Raw genomic sequence first — 21,874 nt, forward strand, 5'->3', positions numbered from 1 at the left:
ACACGAAGGACACAATACACCGACAATTGGTCTAGAAGCCATGTTTTATGTAGTTTATCTCTCTTGAGGTTTCTTGTCACTCGTAGTGTTCACAGCTCTTATACTGAGGCATTCCTACCCCAGAAATGACTGTTTCATATACAGGCTCCCCAAACAGCAGATCCATAAGTTCACTACAACATTTCACAACTCTTTCAAATGTTCAAACACATTCCACAGTTCAACAAGGTCACTACACATCAATTACCAGGACAGCTTTATTGCAAACACATGTTTTACCCAAAACAACTGCACTATCAGGTTACATAAGCACTCACTCGATAGCGTGAGAACATCGGGACAGGATGTACGTAGCGTGAGAACATCGGGACAGGATGTACGTAGCGTGAGAACATCGGGACAGGATGTACGTAGCGTGAGAACATCGGGACAGGATGTACGTAGCGTGAGAACATCCGGACAGGATGTACGTAGCGTGACACCATCGGGACAGGATGTACGTAGCGTGAGAACATCGGGACAGGATGTACGTAGCGTGACACCATCGGGACAGGATGTACGTAGCGTGAGAACATCGGGACAGGATGTACGTAGCGTGACACCATCGGGACAGGATGTACGTAGCGTGAGAACATCGGGACAGGATGTACGTAGCGTGACACCATCGGGACAGGATGTACGTAGCGTGAGAACATCGGGACAGGATGTACGTAGCGTGACACCATCGGGACAGGATGTACGTAGCGTGAGAACATCGGGACAGGATGTACGTAGCGTGACAACATCGGGACAGGATGTACGTAGCGTGACACCATCGGGACAGGATGTACGTAGCGTGACACCATCGGGACAGGATGTACGTAGCGTGACACCATCGGGACAGGATGTACGTAGCGTGACACCATCGGGACAGGATGTACGTAGCGTGACAACATCGGGACAGGATGTACGTAGCGTGAGAACATCGGGACAGGATGTACGTAGCGTGACAACATCGGGACAGGATGCACGTAGCGTGACAACATCGGGACAGGATGTACGTAGCGTGACAACATCGGGACAGGATGTACGTAGCGTGAGAACATCGGGACAGGATGTACGTAGCGTGAGAACATCGGGACAGGATGTACGTAGCGTGAGAACATCGGGACAGGATGTACATAAATGGGCATAACCACGTGACACATAAAATAGGTAATCAATCACTTTCGAACACATGCCGTCTACTGTATTCTTTCTCCCAAGCCATAAGATTGATGAACAATTAATCAAATGGTCATCCAAATTATTTACATTGACCCCCCCCCCCCCCTTTGTTTTTACACTGCTGCTACTCGCTGTTTATTATCCATGCATAGTCACTTTACAAATTACCTCGACTAACCTGTACCCACGCACATTGACTCTGTACCGGTACCCCCTGTATATAGCCTCCACATTGACTCTGTACCGGTACCCCCTGTATATAGCCTCCACATTGACTCTGTACCGGTACCCCCTGTATATAGCCTCCACATTGACTCTGTACCGTAACACCCTGTATATAGCCTCCACATTGACTCTGTACCGGTACCCCCTGTATATAGCCTCCACATTGACTCTGTACCGGTACCCCCTGTATATAGCCTCCACATTGACTCTGTACCGGTACCCCCTGTATATAGCCTCCACATTGACTCTGTACCGGTACCCCCTGTATATAGCCTCCACATTGACTCTGTACCGGTACCCCCTGTATATAGCCTCCACATTGACTCTGTACCGGTACCCCCTGTAGATAGCCTCCACATTGACTCTGTACCGGTACACCCTGTATATAGCCTCCACATTGACTCTGTACCGGTACCCCCTGTATATAGCCTCCACATTGACTCTGTACCGGTACCCCCTGTATATAGTCTCCACATTAACTCTGTACCAGTACCACCCTGTATATAGCCTCCACATTGACTCTGTACCTTTACCCCCTGTATATAGCCTCCACATTGACTCTGTACCTTTACCCCCTGTATATAGCCTCCACATTGACTCTGTACCGGTACCCCCTGTATATAGCCTCCACATTGACTCTGTACCGGTGCCCCCTGTATATAGCCTCCACACTGACTCTGTACCACAACCCCCTGTATATAGCCTCCACACTGACTCTGTACCACAACACCCTGTATATAGCCTCCACATTGACTCTGTACCGTAACACCCTGTATATAGCCTCCACATTGACTCTGTACCGGTACACCCTGTATATAGCCTCCACATTGACTCTGTACCGGTACCCCCTGTATATAGCCTCCACATTGACTCTGTACCGTAACACCCTGTATATAGCCTCCACATTGACTCTGTACCGTAACATCCTGTATATAGCCTCCACATTGACTCTGTACCGTAACACCCTGTATATAGCCTCCACATTGACTCTGTACCGGTACCCCCTGTATATAGCCTCCACATTGACTCTGTACCGTAACACCCTGTATATAGTCTCCACATTGACTCTGTACCGGTACCCCCTGTATATAGCCTCCACATTGACTCTGTACCGGTACCCCCTGTATATAGCCTCATTATTGGTATGTAATTTTCTTGTGTGACTCTTTTTAAATATTTTTTACTTTAATTTGTTTAGTATATATTTTCTTAATATTTCTTAAATATTTCTTGAACTGCTTTGTTGGTTAAGGGCTTGTATATAAGCATTTCGGAGCATGTGACAAATAACATTAGATTTCTTTAATCTTTATTTAACTAGGCAAGTCAGTTAAGAACACATTCTTATTTACAATGACGGCCTCCCCCGTCTATCTATGGGTATTATGCTCGAAGCACTCAGTTGTCCACCACAAAACACCAGAAAATGGCCAAAAGAGTAGAACTAGCTCACCTGGTTTTACACTATGGTTTGACTATTATGTTGAATGTTAGTTTTACCATTTTAAAACAAGAGTTCAGTTCACGGTACAGAGTTGACCTTAAAGCTGAGGGACAAATGTAAATGAATCACTATTCACATTAAATAATTAAAATCTTTAGAAAGTACTTTATCAAAGCAACAACATAACTATGGCTTTACAATGTTGATGAAAATGTGAGGAAATATTGGGGTTAAGTGAGTTAAAATAGTCCTAGAAGTGGGATTTTCAAAGAAAACAAATAACTTATTTTATTGCATAATGGCATTTTTAACATGGTTTAGATTAGTTACAGCATAGACAGGGCCGCCAGAAAACGTGTGGCGAGGCGGCATTTGCCACAGCACTTTTCAATCACTTTTAATTTAGTTTAATAAAAATTATCGACGGAAAGCGTTAAAAAGAGGGGCAAAGTGCTGTTTTTTAGATCGATTTGCCTCATGATTTGTCAACTCGCGCACAATCTTTCTGTTATGGATGAGCTGTAGTTTATGAACTGAATTTGCAGGTAGGCCCCAAAAAATATTCTCTCTTGGCCACTGTGGTTCTTAATATATCCTTCCAGTGTACTTAGCTACATGAGAGAGAAACCCCTCTTATTGAATTCTAACTACACATACAGATGTGAAATGCTTGTGAGATGGTTGCTTTATTGTAAATGGGATATTATGTGACATAACTACCAATTAATTTGCCATAATTATATTATGCTGTTTACTGCATCGGATGTAATTGATCACCCAGCTGTGTGCAAACAAAACACATACTGAAAGCAAACATGCTGCTGTTTTTCGACACCAACCCACCACTGGTGTGCATGGCCAAAGAGCTCTATTTTCATGTCATCTGACCATAGCACCAGTTCTAATCCAAGTGCCATTTATCTAACAAATTCCAGGCAGTGCTATGGTCAGATGACATGAAAATAGTGCTATCATGCCATCCACATTAGTGGTGGTTTTGGCAGAAGCATATTCAGAAAAGTTCCTCAAACCTTCGGTAAAATAAGTCTAGTGGTTTGTTGAAGTCCAGAAAAATTATACTATTCAGTATAAATATTACTTGGGAGTCAAAGCAAATACTACATGTTGCTAATTAGACATAGTTGTTCCACGAATAGAGTGCCTTTCATGTCCTTCAGACATTATGTTTTGATAACACTCAATTTAACAGTTGGCTCAAATACATCTATGCTGTAACTAATCTAAACCATGTTAAACATTTCAATAGCTGCGTGTTTTCATTAAAACAATTTTAAACCATTTAACCCCAAGATTTTCCCTCGTTTTCACCATCATTGTAAAGGCCTAGCTATTTTGTTGCTTTGGGAAAGTCATATCTAAAGATTTTTTATGTGAATAGTGATACATTTACATTTGTCCCCCAGCTTTAAAGTCAACCCTATACCGTGAGCTGAACTCTTGTTTTAATATGGTAAAACTATTCCTTTAAAATATATATTTTTCAAAAATAACATTCAAAATAATATTCAAAGCATATGCAGAAAAGTACTTGGGACTTTCAACGGGACTTGAAACCCATTGAAAACCTGTGGTTTGAATTCAAGATGGCAGTCCATGATGGCAGTCTATAAGCACAGAGAATGGATATCAATTATCTGGAAATATTCTGTATGGAGGAATGGTCTAAGATCCCCCCCAATGTGTCCTCCAAACACATAAAACATTTTAAGAAAAAGATTCAGTGTCATTAGCCTGAAAACAGGGGTGCCAATAATTTTGACCAATTTTTATTTTTTATTTTATTCGTTAAACAAAATATTTCTCTGAATTTCCCAACTTTTTGGAGTATACAATATTATTTATTATATCCAGTCTTTTTTGCTCATCTTTATCAAGGGTACAAATAGTTATGTACCCCACTGTATCATGAGATGGTGCAGTAATGCAGTTATTCATAAAAATATATATACAAAAACATGTTTTATTGTCACATACACCAGATAGGTGCAGTGAAATGTGTTGTTGTACAGGGTCATAGGAGTACGGCACACTTGGAACAAATTAGGGTTTAGTGCCTTGCTCAAGGGCACATTGGCAGATTTTTCACCTTGTCGGCTCAGATATTCGAACCAGCAACATTTCGGTAACTGGCCCAACGCTCTAACTGCTAGGCTACCTGCCGCCACTACTGCCATTATATCATTAACAATGCTGGGCCAATTGTGCGGACTTCCGACCGTTTGTGATACAGCCCGGCATTGAACCCTGTATTTGAATTTGGCATTGAGCTTCATGAGGAATGTCACCTGGAATGTATTTCAATTAACAGGTTTGACTTGTTAAAAGTTATTTGTGGAATTTCTTTCCTTAATTCTTTTGAGCCAATCAGTTGTGTTGTGACAAGGTAGGGGTGGTATACAGAAGATAGCCCTATTTGGTAAAAGACCAAGTCCATATTATGGCAAGAACAGCTCAAATAAGCAAAGAGAAACGACAGTCCGTCATCACTTTAAGACATGAAGGTCAGTCAATACGGAAAATTTCAAGAACTTTGAAAAATTTCTTCAATTGCAGTTGCAAAAACCATCAAGCACAATTATGAAACTATCTCTCATGAGGACCGCCACAGGAATGGAAGACCCATAGTTACCTCTGCTGCAGAGGATAAGTTCATTAGAGTTACCAGCCTCAGAAATTGCAGGCCAAATAAATGCTTCACAGAGTTCAAGTAACAGACAAATCTCAACATCAACTGTTCAGAGGAGACTGTGTGAATCAGGCCTTCATGGTCTAATTGCTGCAAAGAAACCACTACTAAAGGACACCGATAAGAAGAAGAGACTTGCTTGGGCCAAGAAACATGAGCAATGGACATTAGACCGGTGGAAATCTGTCCTTTGGTCTGGAGTCCAAATTGGAGATTTTTGGTTCCAACCGCCGTGTCTTTGTGATATGCAGAAGAGGTGAAGGGATGATCTCTGCATGTGTGGGTCCCACCATGAAGCATGGAGGAGGAGGTGTGGGGTTCTTTGCTGGTGACACTGTGTTAAGAGAATTATGTTCTCAATGTTCATAAACTGAACTTCAATTAAACTACTCGGTCTGCTACCTAGAATTTGTAAGGTTCTTGTTGAAATGAAACAGACAGAGGCCAGTCTACAATAGTCAGAATGTTTATTTACGAGAGCTCTGCCCATCCTTACATGTACATTGGTTTATATACCTCTCATTTCGTCATAACTGTCCCTCCTCCTCTAAGACAATGACAATATAGTTCACAAGTTTTCTCTCCTTCGCATACATTGCCTGCCACCTGTTATACAATCTACTACAAGCCCAAGGTCTCTTGGAGACCTCCTTCCTTGTTATCAGTTCCACAGTTGTCACAAGTTGTCTGCCACAGTTCCTTGCCTGCTAACAGTCCCTCTTTCTTATGGACAAACATTATTTATCATTATACAGAGACAGGGTAGAATTCTGTTAGTTATAATTCTACGTTAAATGTATACATCATTTAGTCATTATTCATAAAATTCATAACACACTGTCAGTGATTTATTTAGAATTCAAGGCACACTTAACCATCATGGCTACCACAGCATTCTGCAGATATACGCCATCCCATCTGGTTTGCGCTTAGTGGGACTATCATTTGTTTTTTAACAGGACAATGACCCGACACATCTCCAGGCTGTGTAAGAGCTATTTGACAAAGAAGGAGAGTGATAGAGTGCTGCATCAGATGACCTGGCCTCCACAGTCATCTGACCTCAAACCAATTGAGGCGACACAACAGTAGTAGGCTTGATGACCAACAATGACGAGACAGCCTACAGGGAAGAGGTGAGGGCTCTGGGAGTGTGGTGCCAGGAAAATAACCTCTCACTCAATGTCAACAAAACAAAGGAGACTTCAGGAAACAGCAGAGGGAGCACCCCCCTATCCACATCAACGGGACCGCTATGGAGAAGGTGGAAAGCGTCAAGTTCCTCAGCGTACACATCACAGACAAACTGTAATGGTACACCCACACAGACAGTGCAGTGAAGAAGGCGCAACTGGCCTCTTCAACCTCAGGAGGCTGAAGCATTTGGTGTGGCACCTAAAACCCTCACAAAATGTTACAGATCCACAATTGAGAGCATCCTGTCGCAATCATCAAGGACAACAACCACCCGAGCCACTGCCTGGTCAGTACAGGTGCATCAAAGCTGGGACCGAGAGACTGAAAAACAGCTTCTATCTCAAGGCCATCAGACTGTTTCTTTTTAAAGTAACATTCAAAAAGTAAAAAGGACTATTTCTCAGGTCCAGATCGTAGAATATGCATATCATTTACAGATTAGGATAGAAAACACTCCAAACTTTCCAAAACTGTCAAAATATTGTCTGTGAGTATAACAAAACTGATTCTGCAGGCGTAAACCTGAGGAAATCTAACCCGGAAGTGATTTTTTGATTTTTTTTATCTGTGTTTCTTTGCCAGTTTTTCTTCCACTTAAAGGGGTATCAACCAGATTCCTTTTCCAATGGCTTCCTCAGGCTGTGACCAGGCTTTAGACATAGTTTCAGGCTTTTATTTTGAAAAATGAGCGAGATTTTTCAAAAGTAGTCAGGTGTCCTTTGATTAGTTCCTGCGCGCGAGAGGAGCTCTCCATTTTCTTTCTCTCTTTTATTGAATAGGTTACGGTCCGGTTGAAATATTATCGATTATGTTTGTTAAAAACAACCTGAGTATTGATTATAAAAAACATTTGACATGTTTCTACAAACATTACGGATACTTTTTGGAGTTTTCGTCGAACGGAACGAGGCTTTGGTTTTCTGAACATAACGCGCAACCCAAATGGCGTTTTTTTGTTATAAAAGTAATATTTATCGAACAAAAATAAAATTTATTGTGTAACTGGGAGTCTCGTGAGTGCAAACATCCGAAGATTATCAAAGGTAAGCGATTAATTTTATTGCTTTTCTGACTTTCGTGACCATGCTAATTTGGGGCTAGCTGTTCCAGCATTGATTGATACACTCACAAAAGCTTGGATTGCTTTCGCTGCAAAGCATATTTTCAAAATCTGACACGATAGGTGGATTAACAACAAGCTAAACTGTGTTTTGGTATATTTCACTTGTGATTGCATGATTATAAATATTTTTAGTAATATTTTGCACCCTGCAATTCAGTTTAGGAAAATGATCCCGCTAAAGGGATCCGTAGCACAGAGAAGTTAAATAGCCATCACTAGCACATTAGAGGCTGCTGCCTATATTCATAAACTTGAAATCACTGGTCACTTTAGTAATGTTTACATATTTTGCATTACTGTATCTTAGTCAATGCCGCTCTGACATTGCTCATCCATATATTTATATATTCTTAATTCCATTCTTTTACTTATATTTGTGTGTATTGGGTATGTGTTGTGAAATTGTTAGATATTACTTGTTAGATATTACTGCACTGTCGGAGCTAGAAACACAATCATTTCTCCATCAACCAATCAATAACATTTATTTATAAAGCCCTTCTTACATCAGCTGATATCTCAAAGTGCTGTACAGAAACCCAGCCTAAAACCCTAAACAGCAAGCAATGCAGGTGTAGAAGCACGATGGCTAGGAAAAACTCCCTAGAAAGGCCAAAACCTAGGAAGAAACCTAGAGAGGAACCAGGCTATGAGGGGTGGCCAGTCCTCAACACCTGCAATAACATCTGCTAAACACGTGCATGTGACAAATAAAATTTGATTTGATTTGAATATTCTTGACTGATTTTTCTGTATTTTTGTGCTAGACCACACCCATGTTAATGTTTATTGGTCAATTGCGGACATCTTGTTTTAGGTACTAATCTGGAAAATATTGCTTGAGAGACCTTTGTCCATAGATGCCAAATATCAAGTTCCGTGCACTTCGGCCATATCAAAAGTGTTTTGCAAAATTCTAAATAGCGTAAATTCTATCATGGTGGATCTTATGGGTCCTAAGGTAAATGTGTTCCTTGTGAGGAGAGGAAACTATGTACTGGATTTCATTATTAGTATTATTTATCTGACGTGTGACTCGTCCAATATCCTCTAGAGGGAGGTGTCAACATACTGAGAACAGGACTGGAACCATGCAGGACCAGCACAGAGAGGCAAGGTGTGTGTGTGTGTGTGTGTGTGTGTGTACAGTGTGTGTGTGTGTGTGTGTGTACGTTGTGTATGTGTGTGTACGTCGTGTGTGTGCGTGTACAGTGTGTGTGTGTGTGCGTTGTGTGTGTGTGTACAGTGTGTGTGTGTACATTGTGTGTGTGTGTGTGTACGTTGTGTGTGTGTGTACGTTGTGTATGTGTGTGTTTGTGGGTGTACGTTGTGTGTGTGTACAGTGTTTGTGTGTACATTGTGTGTGTGTGTGTGTGTGTGTGTACGTTGTGTATGTGTGTGTGTGTACGTTGTGTGTGTGTGTGTGTGTGTGTACAGTGTGTGTGTTTGTGTGTCAGTAAGTGTAATGTCTGTTATGGCATGAGTGAATTTATTATTTTCTAATTGGATAAAGTGGTTAACCCCTTTCACTCTTCCTTAAACGTTTTCTCTCTCTCTCCCTCTGCACTACTTTCTCTCTCCCCCCCTCCCCCTTCTTCTCTTCTCCCTAGCCACTCTCTCTGTCCTGTTCTCTGCTGTACCCTGGTCTATACTACAGTATTTCAGCTAGACAGGCTGAGTCTCTTACCGTAAACTGATTTAATCAGCTATCGGAGGAAAGGGTCTGAGAGTTTGTGTGTGGGTGTAGAGGGAGTAATATGTCCCAGCCAAGGCCAGAAACAAGGACATGAGATAGTGTGCCTTAGAGACAGAGAGGGAGAGACAGAGAGGGAGAGACAGAGAGGGAGAGACAGAGAGGGAGAGACAGAGAGACAGAGACAGAGAGACAGAGAGACAGAGAGACAGAGAGACAGAGAGACAGAGAGACGGAGAGGGAGAGAGGGAGAGACAGAGAGGGAGAGACAGAGAGGGAGAGACAGAGAGACAGAGAGAGGGAGAGACAGAGAGAGGGAGAGACAGAGAGGGAGAGACAGAGAGGGAGAGAGATGGAGAGACAGAGAGAGGGAGAGACAGAGAGGGAGAGAGATGGAGAGACAGAGAGACAGAGAGACAGAGAGGGAGAGACAGAGAGAGGGAGAGACAGAGAGAGGGAGAGACATAGGGGGAGAGACAGAGAGAGGGAGAGACAGAGAGAGGGAGAGACAGAGAGGGAGAGACAGAGAGGGAGAGAGATGGAGAGACAGAGAGAGGGAGAGACAGAGAGGGAGAGAGATGGAGAGACAGAGAGAGGGAGAGACAGAGAGGGAGAGAGATGGAGAGACAGAGAGAGGGAGAGACAGAGAGGGAGAGAGATGGAGAGACAGAGAGAGGGAGAGACAGAGAGGGAGAGAGATGGAGAGACAGAGAGACAGAGACAAAGACAGAGAGACAGTGTCACGACCGTCGTTTAAATAATCAGGCGCAGCGTGAGTAGAGTTCCACATATTTATTACAGTGAAATTTCAAAACAACAAAGATTAATGAACGTGCAAAACGTAGCGCACAAAGGCACTAAACAAAACAATATCCCCCATAGCAGGTGGGAAATAGAACACACTAAGTATGATCCCCAATTAGAGGTAACGATTATCAGCTACCTCTAATTGGGAACCATACACACACACCAACATAGAAATATAATACCTAGAACCCCCCCTAGTCACGTGACAGACAGAGAGAGAGAGAGCCAGAGAGCGAGAGAGAGTGTGGTGAGTGAAATTACAAGATTATGTTATAATACTCTTATTGCATGAAATTATTGTTTATGCAACAGAATAGGGTTGTTAGAACTATATTGTGTCTGTGTGAACTGAGAGCAGCTTTTGAGGGGTATCTGGAGCTGACATTTGATCTATGCCATAGAATGAGTTGGCATTTCTGTGCTGAATTGCTGCAAAGAAACCACTACTAAAGGACACCAATAAGAAGAAGAGACTTGCTTGGGCCAAGAAACATGAAACATGCAATGGACATTAGACCGGTGGAAATCTGTCCTTTGGTCTGATGAGTCCAAATTGGAGATTCATGGTTCCCACCGCCGTGTCTTTGTGAGATGCGGTGTGGGTGAACGGATGATCTCCGCATGTGTATTTCCCACCGTAAATCATGGAGGAGGAGGAAATACTCTCCCTCCACCCCTCCTTCCCTTTCTCCCTCCCTCCAAATGTTAAGTGAATTATTCCTCTAAAGAAAAGCACACTGAGTGCAGGGAAAAAGAGCTGAGGGGAGAGAGAATGGTAGGGAAGGAGAGATGGAACCTGAAGGAGGGGAGGAGAGAGAATGGTAGGGAAGGAGAGATGGAACCTGAAGGAGGGGAGGAGAGGAGAGAGAATGGTAGGGAAGGAGAGATGGAACCTGAAGAAGGGGAGGAGAGGAGAGGAGAGGAGAGAGAATGGTAGGGAAGGAGAGATGGAACCTGAAGGAGGAGAGGAGAGGAGAGGAGAGGAGAGGAGAGGAGAGGAGAGGAGAGGAGAGGAGAGGAGAGGAGAGGAGAGATGGAACCTGAAGGAGAGGAGGAGGAGGGAGGAAGGAGGAGGGGAGAGAGAATGGTAGGGAAGGAGAGATGGAACCTGAAGGAGAGGAGGAGGAAGGAGGAGGGGAGAGAGAATGGTAGGGAAGGAGAGATGGAACCTGAAGGAGGTAATGGAATGGTTGTCTCGAGGAAATGCAATTTACCAATTAGAAATATAAATGGATGGAGGACAGGAGAGGAGGAGGAGGAGGATGAGAGGGGAGGAGGGGAGGGGAGGAGAGGAGGAGGAGGAGAGGGGAGGAGGAGAGTGGAGGAGGAGGAGGATGAGAGGAGGGGAGGAGAGGGGAGGAGGGGAGGGGAGGAGGAGGAGGAGGAGGAGAGGGGAGGGGAACTGGTGTGTTTAGGTCTCATGTCGGTCACCCCTCTGAGTGTGTGTTTTATCTCTCACAAAAATCTTTGACAATTCTTTTAACCCATAAGATGTTTATCAGATTTGATTAAATGTCATGTGTCAAGATCCAAACACACACACACACACACACACACACACACACACACACACACACACACACACACACACACACACACACACACACACACACACACACACACACACACACACACACACACACACACACACACACACACACACACACACACACACACTGGTCAGAGGTCCAAAGCCACGCCCTGTTCTCTGTCAAACCACCCTAACCACACAGTGCACACACACAACGCCCATCTGCTCACACACACACCGCCCATCTGCTCACACACACACACACACACACACACACACACACACACACACACACACACACACACACACACACACACACACACACACACACACACACACACACACACGGAGAGAGAGCATGTGTTTTTGGGCTGATCTCTGCTCTACCAGACGGTAAATGCCACCTGGTCATAACTGATGTTAGACAGCTTCACCATTCTACAGCTTTACCATTCTACTTTACCATTCTACTTTACCATTCTACTTTACCATTCTACTTTACCATTCTACTTTAACATTCTACAGCTTTACCATTCTAAAATCACCAACATTACCTGTCACAATATAACAACCATCTGAACGATGTTCTCTGAGCAGGTCTGAGAGAGAGAGATGAGGGCGGGGCAGGGAGGTACCCAGGAGAAAACAAAGAGAGAGAGAGAGAGAGGCCACAATAAAAGGGGTGATGTCATCTCTCCAGAGCAGCGAATGAGAAGCAGGAAGGAGGGAGGAGAGACAGAGAGAAGGTTTGTGTTTTTCTCTATCACTGCAGCATTCTGACAGAGCAGCAGAGCAGCCTAAACACGACTCTCAGCAGATAGACAGAGAAGACACTGAAGACACATTGGATAGGAGATAAAGAGAGGAAGACAGAAAGAGAGAGAGAAGAAAGGGAGAGAGAGAAGACAGCACCTCCAGAGGTAGGGAACTGGTGGAGAGATGGAGACAATGGCATCATCCCACCATGCTGGGTGTGTGTGTGTGTGTGTGTGTGTGTGTGTGTGTGTGTGTGTGTGTGTGTGTGTGTGTGTGTGTGTGTGTGTGTGTGTGTGTGTGTGTGTGTGTGTGTGTGTGTGTGTGTGTGTGTGTGTGTGTGTGTGTGTGTGTGTGTGTGTCAGAGAGATAGAGGGATATACTGGTGCCGTGTGTATGTTTAAGTGTGTGTGTGTCTGAGCTGTATTAGGTGTGGGCCTGCCTGGTTGTCTCTGACACCAGTCTGTTATTCAGTTCTGATATTAAAACATCACAGGTTAGTTGGTTACATGGCTGACATATATATTCACCAGCTGGGATGCTGGGGAAACACTATAACAGCACTTTCGTAGGTTAACGATTATTGTAGGAAATCTGTCTAAGGGTATGGAGCGATTTCAGTGCCAACAGAAATTCTATTTGAATTCCATAATTTTGAGTTTGTGTTAGGATATAGATTTTAATATTTTAGAATTTGTAATGCACAAATTCAGTCATTGAATTCAGAAATTTAACTTGTATTTCATGATTTGAAACTGAATTGAATGAATCAGTTTTCAAATTCAATATTCATGTAATATTTATATATTAATTTTCACTATGGTCGATATTGCATTCATTTTCTGTGTATTCTTTTAACCTTTATTTAACTAGGTAAGTCAGTTAAAAACAAACTCTTATTTACAATGACGGCCTGTGAAGTTTACAAACTATCGTTCAGATTCAGTTCCAAAAGCAGAGACAACATCCTGGTACTTTTCCAGACAGGAAAGGAGAACAGACAGAAGCTTCTGGCGGTTTCTGAAGCCAACATGTTGATTTTATTTTCTTCCTATGAATTTGTCTCTAGAACCGTTTGGGCTGTAAGCTGTTATGACCCCATTCCTGAACAGACTCTCTGGAACCTTCTGTTCTCCTCACACGCCAGACATGTTATAAGGGAGTGTCACAAAAAACGCAACTTGGCCCCCATAAAAATATAGGGTCCCACTTTAAAGAATGTTCAGCTTATAAAGGCTTCATAAGGCCTTCATAATACTTTCATTACTAGTTATGGGGGCCAGGTTGGGCTCCCTAGTGACGCAGCGGTCTAAGGCACTGCATCTCAGTGCTTGAGGCATCACTACAGACACCCTGGTTCGAATCCAGGCTGTATCACAACCGGCCATGATTGGGAGTCCCATAGGGCGGCACACAATCGCCCCAGCGTCGTCCGGGTTTGGGTTTGGTCGGGGGAGGCCGTCATTGTAAATAAGAATTTGTTCTTAATTGACTTTCCTAATTAAATAAAGGTTAAATAAATAAAAATAAATATCTTACAAAGCATCTCAAACCGTACGTCATGCTTTATAAAGGGTTCATAAATGTGGCATAAGTGTGTGACATAATCACCAATATCAAATGTGACATAACCCACTACATTTACATTTAAGTCATTTAGCAGACGCTCTTATCCAGAGCGACTTACAAATTGGTGCATTCACCTTATGATATCCAGTGGAACAACCACTTTACAATATCCACTTTACACACTTTACCACTTTACCACTTTACAATATCCACATATCCCTACCGGCCAAACCCTCCCTAACCCGGATGACGCTAAGCCAATTGTGCGTCGCCCCACGGACCTCCCGGTCGCGGCCGGCTGCGACAGAGCCTGGGCGCGAACCCAGAGACTCTGGTGGCGCAGCTAGCACTGCGATGCAGTGCTCTAGACCACTGCGCCACCCGGGAGACCCACTATGTAGAATATGATATAAACATGTGCTTTATAAAGGGTGACTGTTGTGGAAAATATTGAATCAAATACTTCTCAGATACTGGAGCTTGTGAATTCAAATAGACTTTATTACAGAGAGTAACAAAGCTGGCAATTCCATGGAATAACTGATTCTTCATTCTTAGTGCTTGGCTTTTATACAGTCTGATCCTTACATAACGTCGTCACTCCACTTTATGAGTCTTGTTGTCTTACTTAGTTTCCATTCTCTTATTGGCTCAGACATTGGGGCATAGATTCTATTGGTGGTGACATGCACACTCCTACTGGTGGCCCTCACTGATTAGCTAATGTAATGTTCCTGTCCAAAGGTCTTCACAAGTTCAGGCCGATGTTGTCTATGTATGATTAACCCATGTGCATGTCCAGTAGCCTTCACAAGATCAGATATGGCCCAGACCAGTCTGTGTTGGTCTACCTTGCCTCATCCACACGGATTCTGCTTACGTTCTTTTTTTTAAATGTCTAATGGTAAATTCGATGTTGATCCAACTTTGTACACTCACATGGGCTCAGCCTTCATTCTGCTTACATATGTCTAATATTTAAACTTATATTGATTATTCTTTCTACTTCAAACAGAACAGTACTGAGAAGCATCAGATGACTAGAAAATCTCCAACATGTTGTGCTGAAGCATGGCGTACTCTCTAAAGTGATGTCATGTTAGTCACATTACACCTCATCTCGTTCCCAGACTCTTCCGCCCAAATGCACGGAAGGTCTGGTGGACAAATGCCTGAGACATGACCTTCATTAGTTAGGGTTGGGTTTAAAATCATATTTTAAGAAGATAACTTGTGGAAATGGGGAGGGTTTAGCCATAATTATGACATTTTGAGTCTGAAAAGTCCAATGTGAACGAAATACTGCATTCCCGGGAACAAATCCCCATCAATTGTGTGAAGAGAAGACAGAGAAAAAGGGGGCAGAGGTCGGGCTGCCTTCTGAGAATTCGTAGGCGAGCGAGTAAACCCCCAATGCCATCCGTTCTATTGGCAAACATGCAATCATAGGAAAATAAAATTGATGACCTGTGAGCAAGATTAACCTACCAACGGGACATTAAAATCTGTAATATCTTATGTTTCACTGAGTCGTGGCTAAATGATGACATACATTTCATACAGCTGGCGGGTTTGACACTGTATCAGCAGCCTCTGGTAAGACAAGGGGTGACGGTCTATGTATATTTGTAAACAACAGCTGGTGCACGACATCTAAGGAAGTCTCAAGGTTTTTCTCGCCTGAAGTAGAGTATCTCATGATAAGCTGTAGACCACGCTCATCCAGGGGCGGCGCTCCTAGTGTCTGGGGACTTTAATGCAGGGAAACTTAAATTCGTTTGACTTCATTTCTATCAGCATGTTAAATGTGCAACCAGAGAGAAAACAACTCTAGACATTTACTCCACAGACAGAGATGCATACAAAGCTCTCCCTCGCCCTCCATTTGGCAAATCTGACCATAATTATATCCTCCTGATTCCTGCTTACAAGCAAAAACTAAAGCAGGAAGCACCTGTGACTCGGTCAACAAGAAAGTGGTCAGATAACGCAGATGCTAAGATACAGGACTGTTTTTATAGCACAGACTGGAATATGTTCTGGGATTCTTCCGATGGAATTGAGGAGTTCACCACATCAGTCACTGGCTTCATCAATAAGTGCATTGATGACGTTGTCCCCACAGTGACTGTACGTACATACCCCAACCAGAAGCCATGGATTACAGGCAACATCTGCAATAAGCTAAATGGTAGAGCTGCCCCTTTCAAGGAGCGGGACTCTAACCCGGAAGCTTATAAGAAATCCCGCTATGTCCTCCAACAAACCATCAAACAGGCAAAGCGTCAATACAGGACTAAGATCGAATCGTACTATACCCGGCTCCGACGCTCGTCGGATGTGGCAGGGCTGCCCAGTGACACGAGCCTACCAGACGAGCTAAATAACTTCTATGCTCGCTTCGAGGCAAGTAACACTGAGGCATGCATGAGAGCATTTGTATTATCACTAGTGAATGGTGTATTATCACTAGTGAATGGTGTATTATCACTAGTGAATGGTGTATTATCACTAGTGAATGGTGTATTATCACTAGTGAATGGTGTATTATCACTTGTGAATGATGTATTATCACTTGTGAATGATGTATTATCACTAGTGAATGGTGTATTATCACTAGTGAATGGTGTATTATCACTAGTGAATGGTGTATTATCGCTAGTGAATGGTGTATTATCACTTGTGAATGGTGCATTATCGCTAGTGAATGGTGTATTATCACTAGTGAATGGTGCATTATCACTAGTGAATGGTGTATTATCACTTGTGAATGATGTATTATGACTAGTGAATGATGTATTATCACTTGTGAATGGTGGAGTATCACTTGTGAATGATGTATTATCACTAGTGAATGGTGTATTATCACTTGTGAGTGATGCCCAGCTTGTGCAGTAAGGCAAGGAATAGCTCATGCCTTTTTTTGCGACTTTTTCAAATCATAGTGGCACACCTCATGTAGCCTAGACCATTGGCTTACATGTTTTAATAAGGTTTGTATCACAACTAAAGTGGCCAAATAACTCTTTAAAATGAAGCATAAATAACTGGTGTAGAGCCTAACAGGCATACAAATCAAATCAAATTTTATTGGTCACATGCACATGGTTAGCAGATGTTAATGCGAGTGTAGCGAAATGCTTGTGCTTCTAGTTCCGACAGTGCAGAAAATCTAACAAGTAATCTAACAATTCCCCAACAACTACCTAATACACACAATGTAAAGGGATGAGTGGGAATATGTACATATAAGTATATGGATGAGCGATGGCCGGGCGGCATCGGCAAGGTGCAATAGATGGTGGCTCGGGTGGTTGTTGTCCTTGATGATCAGCTACATAGGCTGCACATGAATTTAAAATGTTCACCTTTAATATGCACCCTATAATATGCACCCTATAATAAAGCACTCTTATAATAAAGCATTACATGCATAATCGCATTTGCCTTCACTTTCAAGAACAGTGTTTTCCGCTAATGGAACGTTCGCGCTTATAGCCTACTGCTCTGTGCACGTTGCAGCACTTGTCATGTGAATAGCTGATTAGAAGGAAGAGAAGGAGAGGTCACTAGGGTTAGAGGGAAGAGAAGGAGAGGTCACTAGGGTTAGAGGGAAGAGAAGGAGAAGTCACTTTAGGGTTAGAGGGAAGAGAAGGAGAGGTCACTTTAGGGTTAGAGTTAGGAGGAAGAGAAGGAGAGGTCACTAGGGCTAGGGTTAGAGGGAAGAGAAGGAGAGGTCACTTTAGGGTTAGAGGGAAGAGAAGGAAAGGTCACTAGGGTTAGAGGGAAGAGAAGGAGAGGTCACTTTAGGGTTAGAGGGAAGAGAAGGAGAGGTCACTTTAGGGTTAGAGGGAAGAGAAGGAGAGGTCACTTTAGGGTTAGAGTTAGGAGGAAGAGAAGGAGAGGTCACTAGAGATAGTGTTAGAGGGAGAAGGAGAAGTCACTAGGGTTAGAAGGAAGAGAAGGAGATGTCACTTTAGGGTTAGAGGGAAGAGAAGGAGAGGTCACTTTAGGGTTAGAGGGAAGAGAAGGAGAGGTCACTAGGGTTAGGGTTAGAGGGAAGAGAAGGAGAGGTCACTAGGGATAGTGTTAGAGGGAGGAGAAGGAGAAGTCACTAGGGTTAGAAGGAAGAGAAGGAGATGTCACTTTAGGGTTAGAGGGAAGAGAAGGAGATGTCACTTTAGGGTTAGAGAGAAGAGAAGGAGATGTCACTTTAGGGTTAGAGGGAGGAGAAGGAGAGGTCACTTTAGGGTTCGCGTTAGAGGGAAGAGAAGGAGAGGTCACTTTAGGGTTAGGGTTAGAAAGAAGAGAAGGAGATGTCACTTTAGGGTTAGAGGGAAGAGAAGGAGAGGTCACTTTAGGGTTAGAGGGAAGAGAAGGAGAGGTCACTAGGGTTAGCGTTAGAAGGAAGAGAAGGTGTCACTTTAGGGTTAGAGTTAGAATGAAGAGAGGGAGAGGTCACTTTAGATGTTGTCAGTGATTCCAAACTAAACCATGTGTCATACACAGGTGTCGTTGGTCCTGGTCAATCATGATGTTATTAGTCCTGGTCTATCAATATGTTGTTGGTCCTGGTCTATCAATATGTTGTTGGTCCTGGTCTATCAATATGTTGTTGGTCCTGGTCTATCCAGGTGTTGTTGGTCCTGGTCCATCAATATGTTGTTGGTCCTGGTCCATCAATATGTTGTTTGTCCTGGTCTATCCAGGTGTTGTTGGTCCTGGTCTATCCAGGTGTTGTTGGTCCTGGTCTATCCAGGTGTTGTTGGTCCTGGTCCATCCAGGTGTTGTTGGTCCTGGTCCATCCAGGTGTTGTTTGTCCTGGTCTATCCAGGTGTTGTTTGTCCTGGTCCATCAATATGTTGTTGGTCCTGGTCTATCCAGGTGTTGTTTGTCCTGGTCCATCCAGGTGTTGTTGGTCCTGGTCTATCCAGGTGTTGTTTGTCCTGGTCCATCCAGGTGTTGTTGGTCCTGGTCCATCAATATGTTGTTGGTCCTGGTCCATCCAGGTGTTGTTTGTCCTGGTCCATCCAGGTGTTGTTGGTCCTGGTCCATCAATATGTTGTTGGTCCTGGTCCATCAATATGTTGTTTGTCCTGGTCCATCCAGGTGTTGTTTGTCCTGGTCCATCAATATGTTGTTTGTCCTGGTCCATCATTATGTTGTTGGTCCTGGTCCATCAATATGTTGTTTGCCCTGGTCCATCAATATGTTATTAGTCCTGGTCTATCCAGGTGTTGTTGGTCCTGGTCTATCAATATGTTGTTGGTCCTGGTCTATCAATATGTTGTTGGTCCTGGTCTATCAATATGTTATTAGTCCTGGTCTATCCAGGTGTTGTTGGTCCTGGTCTATCAATATGTTGTTGGTCCTGGTCCATCAATATGTTGTTGGTCCTGGTCCATCAATATGTTGTTGGTCCTGGTCTATCAATATGTTGTTTGTCCTGGTCCATCAATATGTTGTTGGTCCTGGTCCATCAATATGTTGTTGGTCCTGGTCTATCAATATGTTGTTGGTCCTGACTAGGAAAAACTCCCTAGAAAGGCCAGAACCTAGGAAAAAACCTAGAGAGGAACCAGGCTCTGAGGGGTGACCAGTCCTCTTCTGGCTGTGCTGGGTGGAGATTATAACAGAACATGGCCAAGATGTTCAAACGTTCATAGATGACCAGCAGGGTCAAATAATAATTATCACAGTGGTTGTAGAGGGGGCAACAGGTCAGCACCTCAGGAGTAAATGTCAGTTGGCTTTTCATAGCCGACCATTCAGAGTTAGAGACAGCAGGTGCGGGACAGGTAGCACGTCCGGTGAACAGGTCAGGGTTCCATAGCCGCAGGCAGAACAGTTGAAACTGGAGCAGCAGAACGACCAGGTGGACTGGGGACTGCAAGGAGTCATCAGGCCAGGTAGTCCTGAGGCATGGTCCTAGGGCTCAGGTCCTCCGAGAGAAGAGAGAAAGAGAGAGAAAGAGAGAGAGCATACTTAAATTCACACAGGACACCGGATAAGACAGGAGAAATACTCCAGATATAACAGACTGACCCTAGCCACCCGACACAAACTATTGCAACATAAATACTGGACGCTGAGACAGGAGTGGTCGGGAGACACTGTAGCCCCGTCCGACGATACCCCCGGACAGGACCAACCAGCCAGGATATAACCCCACCCACTTTGCCAAAGCACAGCCTACACACCACTAGAGGGATTTTTTCAACCACCAACTTACAACTCTGAGACAAGGCCGAGTATAGCCCACGAAGATCTCCCCCATAGCACGAATCCAAGGGGGGCGCCAACCCAGACAGGAAGATCACGTCAGTAACTCAACCCACTCAAGTGACGCACCCCTCATAGGGACACCATGGAAGAGCACCAGTAAGCCAGTGACTCAGCCCCTGTAATAGGGTTAGAGGCAGAGAATCCCAGTGGAGAGAGGGGAACCAGCCAGGCAGAGACAGCAAGGGCGGTTTGTCGCTCCAGTGCCTTTCCATGCCAGACTACACTCAATCATAGGACCTACTGAAGAGATGAGTCTTCAATAAAGACTTAAAGGTCGAGACCGAGTCTGCGTCTCTCACATGGATAGGCAGACCATTCCATAAAAATTGAGCTCTATAGGAGAAAGTCCTGCCTCCAGCTGTTTGCTTAGAAATTCTAGGGACATTAAGGAGGCCTGCGTCTTGTGACCGTAGCGTACGTGTAGGTATGTACGGCAGGACCAAATCGGAAAAATAGGTAGGAGCAAGCCCATGTAATGCCCTTGCCTTAACAGGAAGCCAGTGTAGAGTAATATGATCACATTTTTTGGGTTCTAGTCAGGATTCTAGCAGCCGTGTTTAGCACAACCTGAAGTTTATTTAGTGCTTTATCCGGGTAGCTGGAAAATAGAGCATTGCAGTATCTAACATAGAAGTGACAAAAGCATGGATACATTTTTCTGCATCATTTTTAGATAGAAAGTTTCTGATTTTTGCAATGTTACGTAGATGGAAAAAAGCTGTCCTTGAAACAGTCTTGATATGTTCGTCAAAAGAGAGAGCAGGGTCCAGAGTAACGCCGAGGTCCTTCACAGTTTATCTGAGACGACTGCACAACCATCAAGATTCATTGTCAGATTCAACTTTGTTTCTTGGGACCTAGAACGAGCATCTCTGTTTTGTCCGAGGTTAAGAGTAAAACATTTCTCCGCCATCCACTTCCTTATGCCTGAATCACAGGCTTCTATGGAGGGCAATTTTGGGGCTTCCTCTCCCTCTCTCTCCTCCCCTTTCTATCCCTATCTCTCTCTCTCTCCACATCTCTCTCCCCCTCTCTCCTTTTCTATCCGCATGTCTCTCTCTCTCTCTCTCTCTCTCTCTCCACATCTCTCTCACCCTCTCTCCTTCTCTCCCCTTTTCTCAACCTCTCTCTCTCCAGCTTTCTCCCCCCTCTCTCCCTCTTTCTCTCCCTATCTCTCTCCCCTTTTCTCTGCCCCTTTTCTCTCCCTCTTTCTCTCCCCATCTCTCTCCTTCTCTATCCCCCCCTCTCTCCCACGTGTGTGTGCATGTGTGCGTGTGTGCATGTGTGCGTGTGTGCGCGCGTGCGTGTGCGTTTGTCTGTGTGCGCGCTCGTTA

At 43.9% G+C, this 21,874-nt stretch overlaps 1 protein-coding gene and 1 long non-coding RNA gene across 2 annotated transcripts in view; one reads left to right on the forward strand and one right to left on the reverse strand.

Moving 5' to 3' along the window:
- Positions 1–313: 313 nt before the first annotated feature.
- On the reverse strand, positions 314–1,162 carry LOC120036365 (keratin-associated protein 4-7-like). The gene has a single exon (XM_038982840.1). The coding sequence runs from the start codon at positions 1,160–1,162 to the stop codon at positions 314–316; it is 849 nt and encodes a 282-aa protein (XP_038838768.1).
- Positions 1,163–12,650: 11,488 nt separating this feature from the next.
- The window catches only part of LOC120036367, a 46,933-nt gene continuing 37,709 nt past the window's right edge, over positions 12,651–21,874 (forward strand). The window contains exon 1 of the long non-coding RNA XR_005474476.1: positions 12,651–12,853. This is a non-coding gene — a long non-coding RNA (uncharacterized LOC120036367). The remainder of the gene's footprint in view (positions 12,854–21,874) is intronic.

This window comes from Salvelinus namaycush, unplaced genomic scaffold (assembly GCF_016432855.1).
Source record: "Salvelinus namaycush isolate Seneca unplaced genomic scaffold, SaNama_1.0 Scaffold1318, whole genome shotgun sequence".
In the NCBI taxonomy this organism is placed as follows: domain Eukaryota; kingdom Metazoa; phylum Chordata; class Actinopteri; order Salmoniformes; family Salmonidae; genus Salvelinus; species Salvelinus namaycush.

What these genes read in the sequence shown, in the direction of transcription:
- LOC120036365 (XM_038982840.1), bottom strand. Translation starts at nt 1,162, where the DNA reads ATGTACATCCTGTCCCGATGTTCTCACGCTACGTACATCCTGTCCCGA.